The following is an 18,621-nucleotide window of genomic DNA, read 5'->3' as shown; positions in this document are numbered from 1 at the left end:
TCTATATAACCCTTTCAATGCCAAAACGCCGGCGTGTATCACACTATCGCGGCATCTTTCAACATATTCATTCAATCAAAAATCCCGCCGTCGGGTCACCCTGCCCTTCCCCGTTATGTCTTGGCGTACACGGCAGCCAGGGATTCTGGGTAATGATATGCAAATGAGCAGATTTTGCTCCCGGTCCATGGTGACATGGGACGCCTGTAAGATGAACGCCTGCCGCGTTCCTGAGCTTTTCAGAGCAGAAGTGCAAAGCCAGTAACCCATTCATTTACTAATCGTTAATTGTGTATGGCACGATTTATTTATCAAGATGCTGTTAAGTAGGGTATTTTTTTTTTTATTACAATCCTTTATAAAATATACCTTTTATTATGAAATGAAATATTTATATGCACGCACGCACGCGGCAAACGCCGAGGCTCCCCCTGGATAAAGGTGAGAATGGAATAGTCCGCTGGTGAGTGTGTTACAAAGAGAGGAGCTGGAAGAGTCCATATGGTGTCGCGAGGGGGGGTGGGACGTGAGTATATGTGGAAGGAATCCATTGTTTGCAATGCATTCTGGGGGTCCATGTGTCCCTAAACTCATGATCTCTATTTGCAGTGCATTCTGGGGGTCCATTATGGTGTCGATCTCTCTCTGGTTCTGTATTGCAATGCATGCTGGGCCCTGTAGTCCTGGTATATTTATCTCTCTCTCTCTCTCTCTCTCTCTCTCATCCCTCTCTCTCTCTCTCTCTTCCTGATCCCTCTCTCTCTCTCTCTCTTCCTGATCCCTCTCTCTCTCTCTCTCTCTTCCTGATCCCTCTCACTCTCTCTCTCTTCCTGATCCCTCTCTCTCTCTCTCTCTTCCTGATCCCTCTCTCTCTCTCTCTCTTCCTGATCCCTCTCACTCTGGTTCTGTATTGCAATGCATACTGGGCCCTCTAGTCCTGATCCCTCTCACTCTCTCTCTCTCTCTCTCATATGCTGGGCCCTGTAGTCCTGGTCTCTCTCTCTCTCTCTCTCTCTCTCTCTCTCTCTCTCATATGCTGGGCCCTTTAGTCCTGGTATGACTCTCTCTCTCTCTCTCTCTCTGGTTCTGTATTTACAATGCATGCTGGGCCCTCTAGTCCTGATCCCTCTCACTCTGGTTCTGTATTTCAATGCATGCTGGGCCCTGTAATCCTGGTATGTCTCTCTCTTTCTCTGGTTCTGTACTTGCAATGCATGCTGGGCCGTGTAGTCCTGGTATGTATCTCTCTCTCTTTCTCTGGTTCTGTACTTGCAATGCATGCTGGGCCGTGTAATCCTGGTATGTCTCTCTCTTTCTCTGGTTCTGTACTTGCAATGCATGCTGGGCCGTGTAATCCTGGTATGTCTCTCTCTTTCTCTGGTTCTGTACTTGCAATGCATGCTGGGCCGTGTAGTCCTGGTATGTATCTCTCTCTCTTTCTCTGGTTCTGTACTTGCAATGCATGCTGGGCCCTGTAGTCCTGGTATGTATCTCTCTCTCTTTCTCTGGTTCTGTATTTGCAATGCATGCTGGTCCATGTAGTCCTGATCACTCTGGTTCTGTACTTGCAATGCATGCTGGTCCATGTAGTCCAGATTTGGGAGTTCTATAGGGTTATGCATGGGGGGGGTGAGCAACCCCGTCGCCCTCTCCCCACCCCCCTACTCCCAGGCGGGGGGGGGGGGGGAAGGCATCGACAGGGGGCAGACTCAGTGCACCTGGAAGAGCCCAAAGTAGGTGAGGAAGCGATCCACGCGGAGGCTGGCGTCGGGGAGCGTGCTGATGCGGAGGTACGAGCCCGGGCGCAGGGGGAGGAGCCCGGAGACCGCGCAGGTCTTCACCTCGGGCCCCCGGACGCTGGCGGCGGTGGCGGAGAATTCCTGCAGGCAGCGGAAGGTCAGGGACTTGTCCAGGAAGAGGTCGAGCTTGATGTAAATGCTGCGGCCCTCGTTAAAGTGCACCTGAGGTGGGGGGGGGGGGTGAAGGGGGTGGAAAAGAGAGGGGGGTGAGAGAGGGAGAACATGGGGGACAGGGTGGAGGGAGAGGGGGGCGGAAGAGAGAGAGGAGGGGGGAGAGGAGGGAGGAAGGGGGAGGAAGAGGGAGAGGAGGGGGGAGGAAGACGGAGAGGAGGGGGGAGGAAGAGGGAGAGGAGGGGGGAGGAAGAGGGAGAGGAGGGGGGAGAGGAGGGGGGAGGAAGAGGGGGGGAGGGAGAGGAGGGAGGAGGAAGAGGGAGAGGAGGGGGGAGGAAGAGTGAGAAGAGGGGGGAGGAAGAGGGAGAGGAAGGGGGGAGGAAGAGTGAGAGGAAGGGGGGAGGAAGAGGGAGAGGAGGGGGGAGGAAGACGGAGAGGAGGGGGGAGGAAGAGGGAGAGGAGGGGGGAGAGGAGGGGGGAGGAAGAGGGGGGAGGGAGAGGAGGGAGGAGGAAGAGGGAGAGGAGGGGGGAGGAAGAGTGAGAGGAGGGAGGGAGGAAGAGTGAGAGGAGAGAGGGAGGAAGAGGAGGGGGAGAGGGAGAGGAGGGCGGAAGAGGGAGGAGAGGAAGAGTGAGAGGAGGGGAGGGGGGAGGAAGATGGAGGTGGAGGTACCCCCCCTTACCTGGCAGTATACATAGTACAGGCCCCTGTGGATCACACTGAACACCCCCCTTCTTTCATCGTACATGACTGGACTGCTGGAGTTCACAGGGACCTCGGCCCAGTGCCGGATAGTACCATTACTGTCTGCGGGGGGGGGGGGGGGGGGAGAGAAATACTGTGCGTTATAGAGAGACAGGACAGTACCATTACTGTCTGCGGGGGGGGGGGAGAAATACTGTGCGTTATACAGATACAGGACAGTACCATTAATGTCTGCGGGGGGAAATACTGTGCGTTATACAGATACAGGACAGTACCATTACTGTCTGCGAGGGGGGGGGGAGGAGAAATACTGTGCGTTATACAGATACAGGACAGTACCATTACTGTCTGCGGGGGGGGGGGGGAAATACTGTGCGTTATACAGATACAGGACAGTACCATTACTGTCTGCGGGGGGGGAGAAATACTGTGCGTTATACAGATACAGGACAGTACCATTACTGTCTGCGAGGGGGGGGGGAGGAGAAATACTGTGCGTTATACAGATACAGGACAGTACCATTACTGTCTGCGGGGGGGGGGGGAAAATACTGTGCGTTATACAGATACAGGACAGTACCATTACTGTCTGCGAGGGGGGGGGGAGGAGAAATATTGTGCGTTATACAGATACAGGACAGTACCATTACTGTCTGCGGGGGGAGGGAGAAATACTGTGCGTTATACAGATACAGGACAGTACCATTAATGTCTGCGGGGGGAGGGGGGAAATACTGTGCGTTATACAGACAGGACAGTACCATTACTGTCTGCGGGGGGGGGGGGAGAAATACTGTGCGTTATACAGATACAGGACAGTACCATTAATGTCTGCGGGGGGGGGGGGGGGAAATACTGTGCGTTATACAGAGACAGGACAGTACCATTAATGTCTGCGGGGGGGAAATACTGTGCGTTATACAGATACAGGACAGTACCATTACTGTCTGCGGGGGGGGGGACAAATACTGTGCGTTATACAGATACAGGACAGTACCATTACTGTCTGCGGGGGGAGGGGGAGAAATACTGTGCGTTATACAGAGACAGGACAGTACCATTACTGTCTGCGGGGGGGGGGGGGGGGAGAAATACTGTGCGTTATACAGATACAGGACAGTACCATTACTGTCTGCGGGGGGAGGGGGAGAAATACTGTGCGTTATACAGAGACAGGACAGTACCATTAATGTCTGCGGGGGGTAGGGGAGAAATACTGTGCGTTATACAGATACAGGACAGTACCATTACTGTCTGCGGGGGGGGGGAGAAATACTGTGCGTTATACAGAGACAGGACAGTACCATTACTGTCTGCGGGGGGGGGGGGAGAAATACTGTGCGTTATACAGATACAGGACAGTACCATTACTGTCTGCGGGGGGGGGAGAAATACTGTGCGTTATACAGAGACAGGACAGTACCATTACTGTCTGCGGGGGGGGGGAGAAATACTGTGCGTTATACAGATACAGGACAGTACCATTACTGTCTGCGGGGGGGGGGGGAGAAATACTGTGCGTTATACAGATACAGGACAGTACCATTACTGTCTGCGGGGGGGGGGAGAAATACTGTGCGTTATACAGAGACAGGACAGTACCATTACTGTCTGCGGGGGGGGGGGGGAATACTGTGCGTTATACAGATACAGGACAGTACCATTAATGTCTGCGGGGGGGGGGGGGGGGAAATACTGTGCGTTATATAGATACAGGACAGTACCATTACTGTCTGCGGGGGGGGGGAGAAATACTGTGCGTTATACAGATACAGGACAGTACCATTAATGTCTGCGGGGGAAATACTGTGCGGTATACAGAGACAGGACAGTACCATTAATGTCTGCGGGGGGGAAATACTGTGCGTTATACAGAGAGAGGACAGTACCATTAATGTCTGCGGGGGAAAATACTGTGCGTTATACAGAGAGAGGACAGTACCATTAATGTCTGCGGGGGGGAAATACTGTGCGTTATACAGAGACAGGACAGTACCATTAATGTCTGCGGGGGGGAAATACTGTGCGTTATACAGAGAGAGGACAGTACCATTAATGTCTGCTGGGGGGAAATACTGCGTTATACAGAGAGAGGACAGTACCATTAATGTCTGCGGGGGGGGGGGAGGAATACTGTGCGTTATACAGATACAGGACAGTACCATTAATGTCTGCGGGGGGGGGGGGGAAATACTGTGCGTTATACAGATACAGGACAGTACCATTAATGTCTGCGGGGGGGAAATACTGTGCGTTATACAGAGACAGGACAGTACCATTAATGTCTACGGGGGGAAATACTGTGCGTTATACAGAGACAGGACAGTACCATTAATGTCTGCGGGGGGGAATACTGTGTGTTATACAGAGACAGGACAGTACCATTAATGTCTGCGGGGGGAAATACTGTGCGTTATACAGAGACAGGACAGTACCATTAATGTCTGCGGGGGGGAATACTGTGCGTTATACAGATACAGGACAGTACCATTAATGTCTGCGGGGGGGGGAAATACTGTGCGTTATACAGATACAGGACAGTACCATTACTGTCTGCGGGGGGGGGGGAAATACTGTGCGTTATACAGATACAGGACAGTATCATTAATGTCTGCGGGGGGTAATACTGTGTGTTATACAGAGACAGGACAGTACCATTAATGTCTGCGGGGGGAATACTGTGCGTTATACAGAGACAGGACAGTACCATTAATGTCTGCGGGGGGGGAATACTGTGCGTTATACAGATACAGGACAGTACCATTAATGTCTGCGGGGGGGGGGGGGAAATACTGTGCGTTATACAGAGACAGGACAGTACCATTAATGTCTGCAGGGGGGGGGGAAATACTGTGCGTTATACAGAGACAGGACAGTACCATTAATGTCTGCGGGGGGGAAATACTGTGCGTTATACAGATACAGGACAGTACCATTAATGTCTGCGCGGGGGGGGGGAAATACTGTGCGTTATACAGAGACAGGACAGTACCATTAATGTCTGCAGGGGGGGGGAAATACTGTGCGTTATACAGATACAGGACAGTACCATTACTGTCTGCGGGGGGGGGGAAATACTGTGCGTTATACAGATACAGGACAGTACCATTAATGTCTGCGGGGGGTAATACTGTGTGTTATACAGAGACAGGACAGTACCATTAATGTCTGCGGGGGGGGGAATACTGTGCGTTATACAGAGACAGGACAGTACCATTAATGTCTGAGGGGGGGAAATACTGTGCGTTATACAGAGACAGGACAGTACCATTAATGTCTGCGGGGGGGGGGGGGAATACTGTGCGTTATACAGATACAGGACAGTACCATTAATGTCTGCGGGGGGGGGAATACTGTGTGTTATACAGAGAGAGGACAGTACCATTAATGTCTGCGGGGGGAATACTGTGCGTTATACAGAGACAGGACAGTACCATTAATGTCTGCGGGGGAAATACTGTGCGTTATACAGAGACAGGACAGTACCATTAATGTCTGCGGGGGGAAATACTGTGCGTTATACAGAGACAGGACAGTACCATTAATGTCTGCGGGGGAAAATACTGTGCGTTATACAGAGAGAGGACAGTACCATTAATGTCTGCGGGGGGGGGGGGGGAATACTGTGCGTAATACAGATACAGGACAGTACCATTAATGTCTGCGGGGGGGGGGGGGAAATACTGTGCGTTATACAGAGACAGGACAGTACCATTAATGTCTGCGGGGGGAAATACTGTGCGTTATACAGAGACAGGACAGTACCATTAATGTCTGCGGGGGAAAATACTGTGCGTTATACAGAGAGAGGACAGTACCATTAATGTCTGCGGGGGGAAATACTGTGCGTTATACAGAGAGAGGACAGTACCATTAATGTCTGCGGGGGGGGGGGGGGAATACTGTGCGTTATACAGATACAGGACAGTACCCTTAATGTCTGCGGGGGTAAATACTGTGCGTTATACAGAGAGAGGACAGTACCATTAATGTCTGCGGGGGGGGGGGGAATACTGTGCGTTATACAGAGAGAGGACAGTACCATTAATGTCTGCGGGGGGGGGGAATACTGTGCGTTATACAGAGAGAGGACAGTACCATTAATGTCTGCGGGGGGGGGGGGAAATACTGTGCGTTATACAGAGAGAGGACAGTACCATTAATGTCTGCGGGGGGGGGGGGAATACTGTGCGTTATACAGAGAGAGGACAGTACCATTAATGTCTGCGGGGGGGGGGAAATACTGTGCGTTATACAGATACAGGACAGTACCATTAATGTCTGCGGGGGGGGGGGGAGAAATACTGTGCGTTATACAGATACAGGACAGTACCATTAATGTCTGCGGGGGGGGGGGAAATACTGTGCGTTATACAGAGACAGGACAGTACCATTAATGTCTGCGGGGGAAAATACTGTGCGTTATACAGAGAGAGGACAGTACCATTAATGTCTGCGGGGGGAAATACTGTGCGTTATACAGAGACAGGACAGTACCATTAATGTCTGCGGGGGGGGGGAAATACTGTGCGTTATATAGAGACAGGACAGTACCATTAATGTCTGTGGGGGGGAAATACTGTGCGTTATACACAGACAGGACAGTACCATTAATGTCTGCGGGGGGGGAAATACTGTGCGTTATACAGAGACAGGACAGTATCATTAATGTCTGCAGGGGGGGGCAAATACTGTGCGTTATACAGAGACAGGACAGTACCATTAATGTCTGCGGGGGGGGGGGGGGAAATACTGTGCGTTATAAAGAGACAGGACAGTACCATTAATGTCTGCAGGGGGGGGAAATACTGTGCGTTATACAGAGACAGGACAGTATCATTAATGTCTGCAGGGGGGGAAAATACTGTGCGTTATACAGAGACAGGACAGTACCATTAATGTCTGCGGGGGGGGGGGAAATACTGTGCGTTATACAGACAGGACAGTACCATTAATGTCTGCAGGGGGGGGGGAATACTGTGCGTTATACAGAGAGAGGACAGTACCATTAATTTCTGCGGGGGGGAATACTGTGCGTTATACAGAGACAGGACAGTACCATTAATGTCTGCGGAGGGGAATACTGTGCGTTATACAGAGAGAGGACAGTACCATTAATGTCTGTGGGGGGGGGAAATACTGTGCGTTATACAGAGACAGGACAGTACCATTAATGTCTGCGGGGGGTAATACTGTGTGTTATACAGAGAGAGGACAGTACCATTAATGTCTGCGGGGGGGAATACTGTGCGTTATACAGAGAGAGGACAGTACCATTAATGTCTGCGGGGGGGGGAGGAGAAATACTGTTTGTTATACAGATACAGGACAGTACCATTAATGTCTGCGGAGGGAGGGGGAGAAATACTGTGCGTTATACAGAGACAGGACAGTACCATTAATGTCTGCGGGGGGTAATACTGTGTGTTATACAGAGAGAGGACAGTACCATTAATGTCTGCGGGGGGGAATACTGTGCGTTATACAGAGACAGGACAGTACCATTAATGTCTGCGGGGGGAAATACTGTGCGTTATACAGATACAGGACAGTACCATTACTGTCTGCGGGGGGGGGGAAATACTGTGCGTTATACAGATACAGGACAGTACAATTAATGTCTGCGGGGGGTAATACTGTGTGTTATACAGAGACAGGACAGTACCATTAATGTCTGCGGGGGGGAATACTGTGCGTTATACAGAGAGAGGACAGTACCATTAATGTCTGTGGGGGGGGGGGAAATACTGTGCGTTATACAGAGACAGGACAGTACCATTAATGTCTGCGGGGGGTAATACTGTGTGTTATACAGAGAGAGGACAGTACCATTAATGTCTGCGGGGGGGAATACTGTGCGTTATACAGATACAGGACAGTACCATTACTGTCTGCGGGGGGGGGGGGGAAATACTGTGCGTTATACAGAGACAGGACAGTACCATTAATGCTGCGGGGGGGGGAATACTGTGCGTTATACAGATACAGGACAGTACCATTAATGTCTGCGGGGGGGAATACTTTGCGTTATACAGAGAGAGGACAGTACCATTAATGTCTGCGGGGGGGGAATACTGTGCGTTATACAGAGACAGGACAGTACCATTAATGTCTGCGGGGGGAAATACTGTGCGTTATACAGATACAGGACAGTACCATTACTGTCTGCGGGGGGGGGGGGGAAATACTGTGCGTTATACAGATACAGGACAGTACCATTAATGTCTGCGGGGGGTAATACTGTGTGTTATACAGAGACAGGACAGTACCATTAATGTCTGCGGGGGGGAATACTGTGCGTTATACAGAGACAGGACAGTACCATTAATGTCTGCGGGGGGTAATACTGTGTGTTATACAGAGACAGGACAGTACCATTAATGTCTGCGGGGGGGAAATACTGTGCGTTATACAGATACAGGACAGTACCATTAATGTCTGCGGGGGGGGGGAAATACTGTGCGTTATACAGATACAGGACAGTACCATTACTGTCTGCGGGGGGGGGGGGGAAATACTGTGCGTTATACAGAGACAGGACAGTACCATTAATGTCTGCGGGGGGGGGAATACTGTGCGTTATACAGATACAGGACAGTACCATTAATGTCTGCGGGGGGGGGAATACTGTGTGTTATACAGAGACAGGACAGTACCATTAATGTCTGCGGGGGGGAATACTGTGCGTTATACAGATACAGGACAGTACCATTACTGTCTGCGGGGGGAGGGAGAAATACTGTGCGTTATACAGATACAGGACAGTACCATTAATGTCTGCGGGGGGAGGGGGGAAATACTGTGCGTTATACAGACAGGACAGTACCATTACTGTCTGCGGGGGGGGGGGGGAGAAATACTGTGCGTTAAACAGATACAGGACAGTACCATTAATGTCTGCGGGGGGGGGGGAAATACTGTGCGTTATACAGAGACAGGACAGTACCATTAATGTCTGCGGGGGGGAAATACTGTGCGTTATACAGATACAGGACAGTACCATTACTGTCTGCGGGGGGGGAGGGAGAAATACTGTGCGTTATACAGATACAGGACAGTACCATTACTGTCTGCGGGGGGAGGGGGAGAAATACTGTGCGTTATACAGAGACAGGACAGTACCATTACTGTCTGCGGGGGGGGGGGAGAAATACTGTGCGTTATACAGATACAGGACAGTACCATTACTGTCTGCGGGGGGAGGGGGAGAAATACTGTGCGTTATACAGAGACAGGACAGTACCATTAATGTCTGCGGGGGGTAGGGGAGAAATACTGTGCGTTATACAGATACAGTACAGTACCATTACTGTCTGCGGGGGGGGGGGAGAAATACTGTGCGTTATACAGAGACAGGACAGTACCATTACTGTCTGCGGGGGGGGGGGGGGAGAAACACTGTGCGTTATACAGATACAGGACAGTACCATTACTGTCTGCGGGGGGGGGGAGAAATACTGTGCGTTATACAGAGACAGGACAGTACCATTACTGTCTGCGGGGGGGGGGGGAGAAATACTGTGCGTTATACAGATACAGGACAGTACCATTAATGTCTGCGGGGGGGGGGGGGAAATACTGTGCGTTATACAGATACAGGACAGTACCATTACTGTCTGCGGGGGGGGGGGAGAAATACTGTGCGTTATACAGATACAGGACAGTACCATTAATGTCTGCGGGGGAAATACTGTGCGGTATACAGAGACAGGACAGTACCATTAATGTCTGCGGGGGGGAAATACTGTGCGTTATACAGAGAGAGGACAGTACCATTAATGTCTGCGGGGGAAAATACTGTGCGTTATACAGAGAGAGGACAGTACCATTAATGTCTGGGGGGGGGAAATACTGTGCGTTATACAGAGACAGGACAGTACCATTAATGTCTGCGGGGGGGAAATACTGTGCGTTATACAGAGAGAGGACAGTACCATTAAGGTCTGCTGGGGGGAAATACTGCGTTATACAGAGAGAGGACAGTACCATTAATGTCTGCGGGGGGGGGAGGAATACTGTGCGTTATACAGATACAGGACAGTACCATTAATGTCTGCGGGGGGGGGAAATACTGTGCGTTATACAGATACAGGACAGTACCATTAATGTCTGCGGGGGGGAAATACTGTGCGTTATACAGAGACAGGACAGAACCATTAATGTCTGCGGGGGGAAATACTGTGCGTTATACAGAGACAGGACAGTACCATTAATGTCTGCGGGGGGGGGAATACTGTGTGTTATACAGAGACAGGACAGTACCATTAATGTCTGCGGGGGGAAATACTGTGCGTTATACAGAGACAGGACAGTACCATTAATGTCTGCGGGGGGGAATACTGTGCGTTATACAGAGACAGGACAGTACCATTAATGTCTGCGGGGGGAAATACTGTGCGTTATACAGATACAGGACAGTACCATTACTGTCTGCGGGGGGAGGGGGAGAAATACTGTGCGTTATACAGATACAGGACAGTACCATTAATGTCTGCGGGGGGGGGGGGGGAATACTGTGCGTTATACAGATACAGGACAGTACCATTACTGTCTGCGGGGGGGGGAAATACTGTGCGTTATACAGATACAGGACAGTACCATTAATGTCTGCGGGGGGTAATACTGTGTGTTATACAGAGACAGGACAGTACCATTAATGTCTGCGGGGGGAATACTGTGCGTTATACAGAGACAGGACAGTACCATTAATGTCTGCGGGGGGGGAATACTGTGCGTTATACAGATACAGGACAGTACCATTAATGTCTGCGGGGGGGGGGGAAATACTGTGCGTTATACAGAGACAGGACAGTACCATTAATGTCTGCGGGGGGAAATACTGTGCGTTATACAGATACAGGACAGTACCATTACTGTCTGCGGGGGGAGGGGGAGAAATACTGTGCGTTATACAGATACAGGACAGTACCATTAATGTCTGCGGGGGGGGGGGGGGAAATACTGTGCGTTATACAGATACAGGACAGTACCATTACTGTCTGCGGGGGGGGGGATATACTGTGCGTTATACAGATACAGGACAGTACCATTAATGTCTGCGGGGGGTAATACTGTGTGTTATACAGAGACAGGACAGTACCATTAATGTCTGCGGGGGGAATACTGTGCGTTATACAGAGACAGGACAGTACCATTAATGTCTGCGGGGGGGGAATACTGTGCATTATACAGATACAGGACAGTACCATTAATGTCTGCGGGGGGGGGGGGAAATACTGTGCGTTATACAGAGACAGGACAGTACCATTAATGTCTGCAGGGGGGGGGAAATACTGTGCGTTATACAGAGACAGGACAGTACCATTAATGTCTGCGGGGGGGAAATACTGTGCGTTATACAGATACAGGACAGTACCATTAATGTCTGCGGGGGGAGGGGGGAAATACTGTGCGTTATACAGACAGGACAGTACCATTACTGTCTGCGGGGGGGGGGAGAAATACTGTGCGTTATACAGATACAGGACAGTACCATTAATGTCTGCGGGGGGGAAATACTGTGCGTTATACAGATACAGGACAGTACCATTACTGTCTGCGGGGGGGGGGGACAAAACTGTGCGTTATACAGATACAGGACAGTACCATTACTGTCTGCGGGGGGAGGGGGAGAAATACTGTGCGTTATACAGAGACAGGACAGTACCATAACTGTCTGCGGGGGGGGGGGGGGGGGGGAGAAATACTGTGCGTTATACAGATACAGGACAGTACCATTACTGTCTGCGGGGGGAGGGGGAGAAATACTGTGCGTTATACAGAGACAGGACAGTACCATTAATGTCTGCGGGGGGTAGGGGAGAAATACTGTGCGTTATACAGATACAGGACAGTACCATTACTGTCTGCGGGGGGGGGAAATACTGTGCGTTATACAGATACAGGACAGTACCATTAATGTCTGCGGGGGGTAATACTGTGTGTTATACAGAGACAGGACAGTACCATTAATGTCTGCGGGGGGAATACTGTGCGTTATACAGAGACAGGACAGTACCATTAATGTCTGCGGGGGGGGAATACTGTGCGTTATACAGATACAGGACAGTACCATTAATGTCTGCGGGGGGGGGGGGGGGAAATACTGTGCGTTATACAGAGACAGGACAGTACCATTAATGTCTGCGGGGGGAAATACTGTGCGTTATACAGATACAGGACAGTACCATTACTGTCTGCGGGGGGAGGGGGAGAAATACTGTGCGTTATACAGATACAGGACAGTACCATTAATGTCTGCGGGGGGGGGGGGGGAAATACTGTGCGTTATACAGATACAGGACAGTACCATTACTGTCTGCGGGGGGGGGGATATACTGTGCGTTATACAGATACAGGACAGTACCATTAATGTCTGCGGGGGGTAATACTGTGTGTTATACAGAGACAGGACAGTACCATTAATGTCTGCGGGGGGAATACTGTGCGTTATACAGAGACAGGACAGTACCATTAATGTCTGCGGGGGGGGAATACTGTGCATTATACAGATACAGGACAGTACCATTAATGTCTGCGGGGGGGGGGGGAAATACTGTGCGTTATACAGAGACAGGACAGTACCATTAATGTCTGCAGGGGGGGGGGAAATACTGTGCGTTATACAGAGACAGGACAGTACCATTAATGTCTGCGGGGGGGAAATACTGTGCGTTATACAGATACAGGACAGTACCATTAATGTCTGCGGGGGGAGGGGGGAAATACTGTGCGTTATACAGACAGGACAGTACCATTACTGTCTGCGGGGGGGGGGGAGAAATACTGTGCGTTATACAGATACAGGACAGTACCATTAATGTCTGCGGGGGGGAAATACTGTGCGTTATACAGATACAGGACAGTACCATTACTGTCTGCGGGGGGACGGACAAAACTGTGCGTTATACAGATACAGGACAGTACCATTACTGTCTGCGGGGGGAGGGGGAGAAATACTGTGCGTTATACAGAGACAGGACAGTACCATTACTGTCTGCGGGGGGGGGGGGGGGGGAGAAATACTGTGCGTTATACAGATACAGGACAGTACCATTACTGTCTGCGGGGGGAGGGGGAGAAATACTGTGCGTTATACAGAGACAGGACAGTACCATTAATGTCTGCGGGGGGTAGGGGAGAAATACTGTGCGTTATACAGATACAGGACAGTACCATTACTGTCTGCGGGGGGGGGAGAAATACTGTGCGTTATACAGAGACAGGACAGTACCATTACTGTCTGCGGGGGGGGGGGGGGAGAAATACTGTGCGTTATACAGATACAGGACAGTACCATTACTGTCTGCGGGGGGGGGGAGAAATACTGTGCGTTATACAGAGACAGGACAGTACCATTACTGTCTGCGGGGGGGGGGGGAGAAATACTGTGCGTTATACAGATACAGGACAGTACCATTACTGTCTGCGGGGGGGGGGGAGAAATACTGTGCGTTATACAGATACAGGACAGTACCATTACTGTCTGCGGGGGGGGGGAGAAATACTGTGCGTTATACAGAGACAGGACAGTACCATTACTGTCTGCGGGGGGTGGGGGGGAATACTGTGCGTTATACAGATACAGGACAGTACCATTAATGTCTGCGGGGGGGGGGGGAAATACTGGGCGTTATATAGATACAGGACAGTACCATTACTGTCTGCGGGGGGGGGGGAGAAATACTGTGCGTTATACAGATACAGGACAGTACCATTAATGTCTGCGGGGGAAATACTGTGCGGTATACAGAGACAGGACAGTACCATTAATGTCTGCGGGGGGGAAATACTGTGCGTTATACAGAGAGAGGACAGTACCATTAATGTCTGCGGGGGAAAATACTGTGCGTTATACAGAGAGAGGACAGTACCATTAATGTCTACGGGGGGGAAATACTGTGCGTTATACAGAGACAGGACAGTACCATTAATGTCTGCGGGGGGGAAATACTGTGCGTTATACAGAGAGAGGACAGTACCATTAATGTCTGCTGGAGGGAAATACTGCGTTATACAGAGAGAGGACAGTACCATTAATGTCTGCGGGGGGGGGGAGGAATACTGTGCGTTATACAGATACAGGACAGTACCATTAATGTCTGCGGGGGTGGGGGGGGGAAATACTGTGCGTTATACAGATACAGGACAGTACCATTAATGTCTGCGGGGGGGAAATACTGTGCGTTATACAGAGACAGGACAGTACCATTAATGTCTGCGGGGGGGAATACTGTGTGTTATACAGAGACAGGACAGTACCATTAATGTCTGCGGGGGGAAATACTGTGCGTTATACAGAGACAGGACAGTACCATTAATGTCTGCGGGGGGGAATACTGTGCGTTATACAGAGACAGGACAGTACCATTAATGTCTGCGGGGGGAAATACTGTGCGTTATACAGATACAGGACAGTACCATTAATGTCTGCGGGGGGGGGAAATACTGTGCGTTATACAGATACAGGACAGTACCATTACTGTCTGCGGGGGGGGGGGAAATACTGTGCGTTATACAGATACAGGACAGTATCATTAATGTCTGCGGGGGGTAATACTGTGTGTTATACAGAGACAGGACAGTACCATTAATGTCTGCGGGGGGAATACTGTGCGTTATACAGAGACAGGACAGTACCATTAATGTCTGCGGGGGGGGAATACTGTGCGTCATACAGATACAGGACAGTACCATTAATGTCTGCGGGGGGGGGGGGGAAATACTGTGCGTTATACAGAGACAGGACAGTACCATTAATGTCTGCAGGGGGGGGGGAAATACTGTGCGTTATACAGAGACAGGACAGTACCATTAATGTCTGCGGGGGGGAAATACTGTGCGTTATACAGATACAGGACAGTACCATTAATGTCTGCGCGGGGGGGGGGAAATACTGTGCGTTATACAGAGACAGGACAGTACCATTAATGTCTGCAGGGGGGGGGAAATACTGTGCATTATACAGATACAGGACAGTACCATTACTGTCTGCGGGGGGGGGGGGGAAATACTGTGCGTTATACAGATACAGGACAGTACCATTAATGTCTGCGGGGGGTAATACTGTGTGTTATACAGAGACAGGACAGTACCATTAATGTCTGCGGGGGGGGAATACTGTGCGTTATACAGAGACAGGACAGTACCATTAATGTCTGCGGGGGGGAAATACTGTGCGTTATACAGAGACAGGACAGTACCATTAATGTCTGCGGGGGGGGGGAATACTGTGCGTTATACAAATACAGGACAGTACCATTAATGTCTGCGGGGGGGGGAATACTGTGTGTTATACAGAGAGAGGACAGTACCATTAATGTCTGCGGGGGGAATACTGTGCATTATACAGAGACAGGACAGTACCATTAATGTCTGCGGGGGGAAATACTGTGCGTTATACAGAGACAGGACAGTACCATTAATGTCTGCGGGGGGAAATACTGTGCGTTATACAGAGACAGGACAGTACCATTAATGTCTGCGGGGGAAAATACTGTGCGTTATACAGAGAGAGGACAGTACCATTAATGTCTGCGGGGGGGGGGGGGGGAATACTGTGCGTAATACAGATACAGGACAGTACCATTAATGTCTGCGGGGGGGGGGGGGGGAAATACTGTGCGTTATACAGAGACAGGACAGTACCATTAATGTCTGCGGGGGGAAATACTGTGCGTTATACAGAGACAGGACAGTACCATTAATGTCTGCGGGGGAAAATACTGTGCGTTATACAGAGAGAGGACAGTACCATTAATGTCTGCGGGGGGAAATACTGTGCGTTATACAGAGAGAGGACAGTACCATTAATGTCTGCGGGGGGGGGGAGAATACTGTGCGTTATACAGATACAGGACAGTACCCTTAATGTCTGCGGGGGTAAATACTGTGCGTTATACAGAGAGAGGACAGTACCATTAATGTCTGCGGGGGGGGGGAATACTGTGCGTTATACAGAGAGAGGACAGTACCATTAATGTCTGCGGGGGGGGGGGGAATACTGTGCGTTATACAGAGAGAGGACATTACCATTAATGTCTGCGGGGGGGGGGGGGGAAATACTGTGCGTTATACAGAGAGAGGACAGTACCATTAATGTCTGCGGGGGGGGGAATACTGTGCGTTATACAGAGAGAGGACAGTACCATTAATGTCTGCGGGGGGGGGGGGAATACTGTGCGTTATACAGATACAGGACAGTACCATTAATGTCTGCGGGGGGGGGGGGAGAAATACTGTGCGTTATATAGATACAGGACAGTACCATTAATGTCTGCGGGGGGGGGGAAATACTGTGCGTTATACAGAGACAGGACAGTACCATTAATGTCTGCGGGGGAAAATACTGTGCGTTATACAGAGAGAGGACAGTACCATTAATGTCTGCGGGGGGAAATACTGTGCGTTATACAGAGACAGGACAGTACCATTAATGTCTGCGGGGGGGGGGGGGAAATACTGTGCGTTATATAGAGACAGGACAGTACCATTAATGTCTGTGGGGGGGAAATACTGTGCGTTATACACAGACAGGACAGTACCATTAATGTCTGCGGGGGGGGAAATACTGTGCGTTATACAGAGACAGGACAGTATCATTAATGTCTGCAGGGGGGGGGAAATACTGTGCGTTATACAGAGACAGGACAGTACCATTAATGTCTGCGGGGGGGGGGAAATACTGTGCGTTATAAAGAGACAGGACAGTACCATTAATGTCTGCAGGGGGGGGAAATACTGTGCGTTATACAGAGACAGGACAGTACCATTAATGTCTGCAGGGGGGGGAAATACTGTGCGTTATACAGAGACAGGACAGTACCATTAATGTCTGCGGGGGGGGAAATACTGTGCGTTATACAGAGACAGGACAGTACCATTAATGTCTGTGGGGGGGGGAAATACTGTGCGTTATACAGAGACAGGACAGTACCATTAATGTCTGCGGGGGGTAATACTGTGTGTTATACAGAGAGAGGACAGTACCATTAATGTCTGCGGGGGGGAATACTGTGCGTTATACAGAGAGAGGACAGTACCATTAATGTCTGCGGGGGGGGGAGGAGAAATACTGTTTGTTATACAGATACAGGACAGTACCATTAATGTCTGCGGAGGGAGGGGGAGAAATACTGTGCGTTATACAGAGACAGGACAGTACCATTAATGTCTGCGGGGGGGTAATACTGTGTGTTATACAGAGAGAGGACAGTACCATTAATGTCTGTGGGGGGGAATACTGTGCGTTATACAGAGACAGGACAGTACCATTAATGTCTGCGGGGGGAAATACTGTGCGTTATACAGATACAGGACAGTACCATTACTGTCTGCGGGGGGGGGGAAATACTGTGCGTTATACAGATACAGGACAGTACAATTAATGTCTGCGGGGGGTAATACTGTGTGTTATACAGAGACAGGACAGTACCATTAATGTCTGCGGGGGGGAATACTGTGCGTTATACAGAGAGAGGACAGTACCATTAATGTCTGTGGGGGGGGGGGAAATACTGTGCGTTATACAGAGACAGGACAGTACCATTAATGTCTGCGGGGGGTAATACTGTGTGTTATACAGAGAGAGGACAGTACCATTAATGTCTGCGGGGGGGGAATACTGTGCGTTATACAGATACAGGACAGTACCATTACTGTCTGCGGGGGGGGGGGGGAAATACTGTGCGTTATACAGAGACAGGACAGTACCATTAATGTCTGCGGGGGGGGGAATACTGTGCGTTATACAGATACAGGACAGTACCATTAATGTCTGCGGGGGGGAATACTGTGCGTTATACAGAGAGAGGACAGTACCATTAATGTCTGCGGGGGGGAATACTGTGCGTTATACAGAGACAGGACAGTACCATTAATGTCTGCGGGGGGAAATACTGTGCGTTATACAGATACAGGACAGTACCATTACTGTCTGCGGGGGGGGGGGAAATACTGTGCGTTATACAGATACAGGACAGTACCATTAATGTCTGCGGGGGGTAATAC

The 18,621-nt window shown here is 50.3% G+C and overlaps 1 protein-coding gene across 1 annotated transcript in view; it reads right to left on the bottom strand.

Annotated features, from left to right (window-relative positions):
• Nucleotides 1-284: 284 nt before the first annotated feature.
• Nucleotides 285-18,621, bottom strand: part of TNFSF12 (TNF superfamily member 12) — a 31,878-nt gene continuing 13,541 nt past the window's right edge. Inside the window, exons 7-8 of the mRNA XM_075577979.1 lie at nucleotides 2,591-2,715; nucleotides 285-1,961 (exon numbers count right to left, since the gene is read on the bottom strand). Coding sequence (XP_075434094.1) covers nucleotides 1,710-1,961; nucleotides 2,591-2,715 — 377 coding nt within the window. The 3' untranslated portion in view covers nucleotides 285-1,709. The remainder of the gene's footprint in view (nucleotides 1,962-2,590; nucleotides 2,716-18,621) is intronic.

The sequence above is a fragment of the Ascaphus truei genome, chromosome 20 (genome assembly GCF_040206685.1).
Source record: "Ascaphus truei isolate aAscTru1 chromosome 20, aAscTru1.hap1, whole genome shotgun sequence".
Classification (NCBI taxonomy): domain Eukaryota; kingdom Metazoa; phylum Chordata; class Amphibia; order Anura; family Ascaphidae; genus Ascaphus; species Ascaphus truei.
The sequence above is the reverse complement of the archived record's forward strand: the minus strand, read 5'-3'. Positions and strand labels throughout refer to the sequence as shown.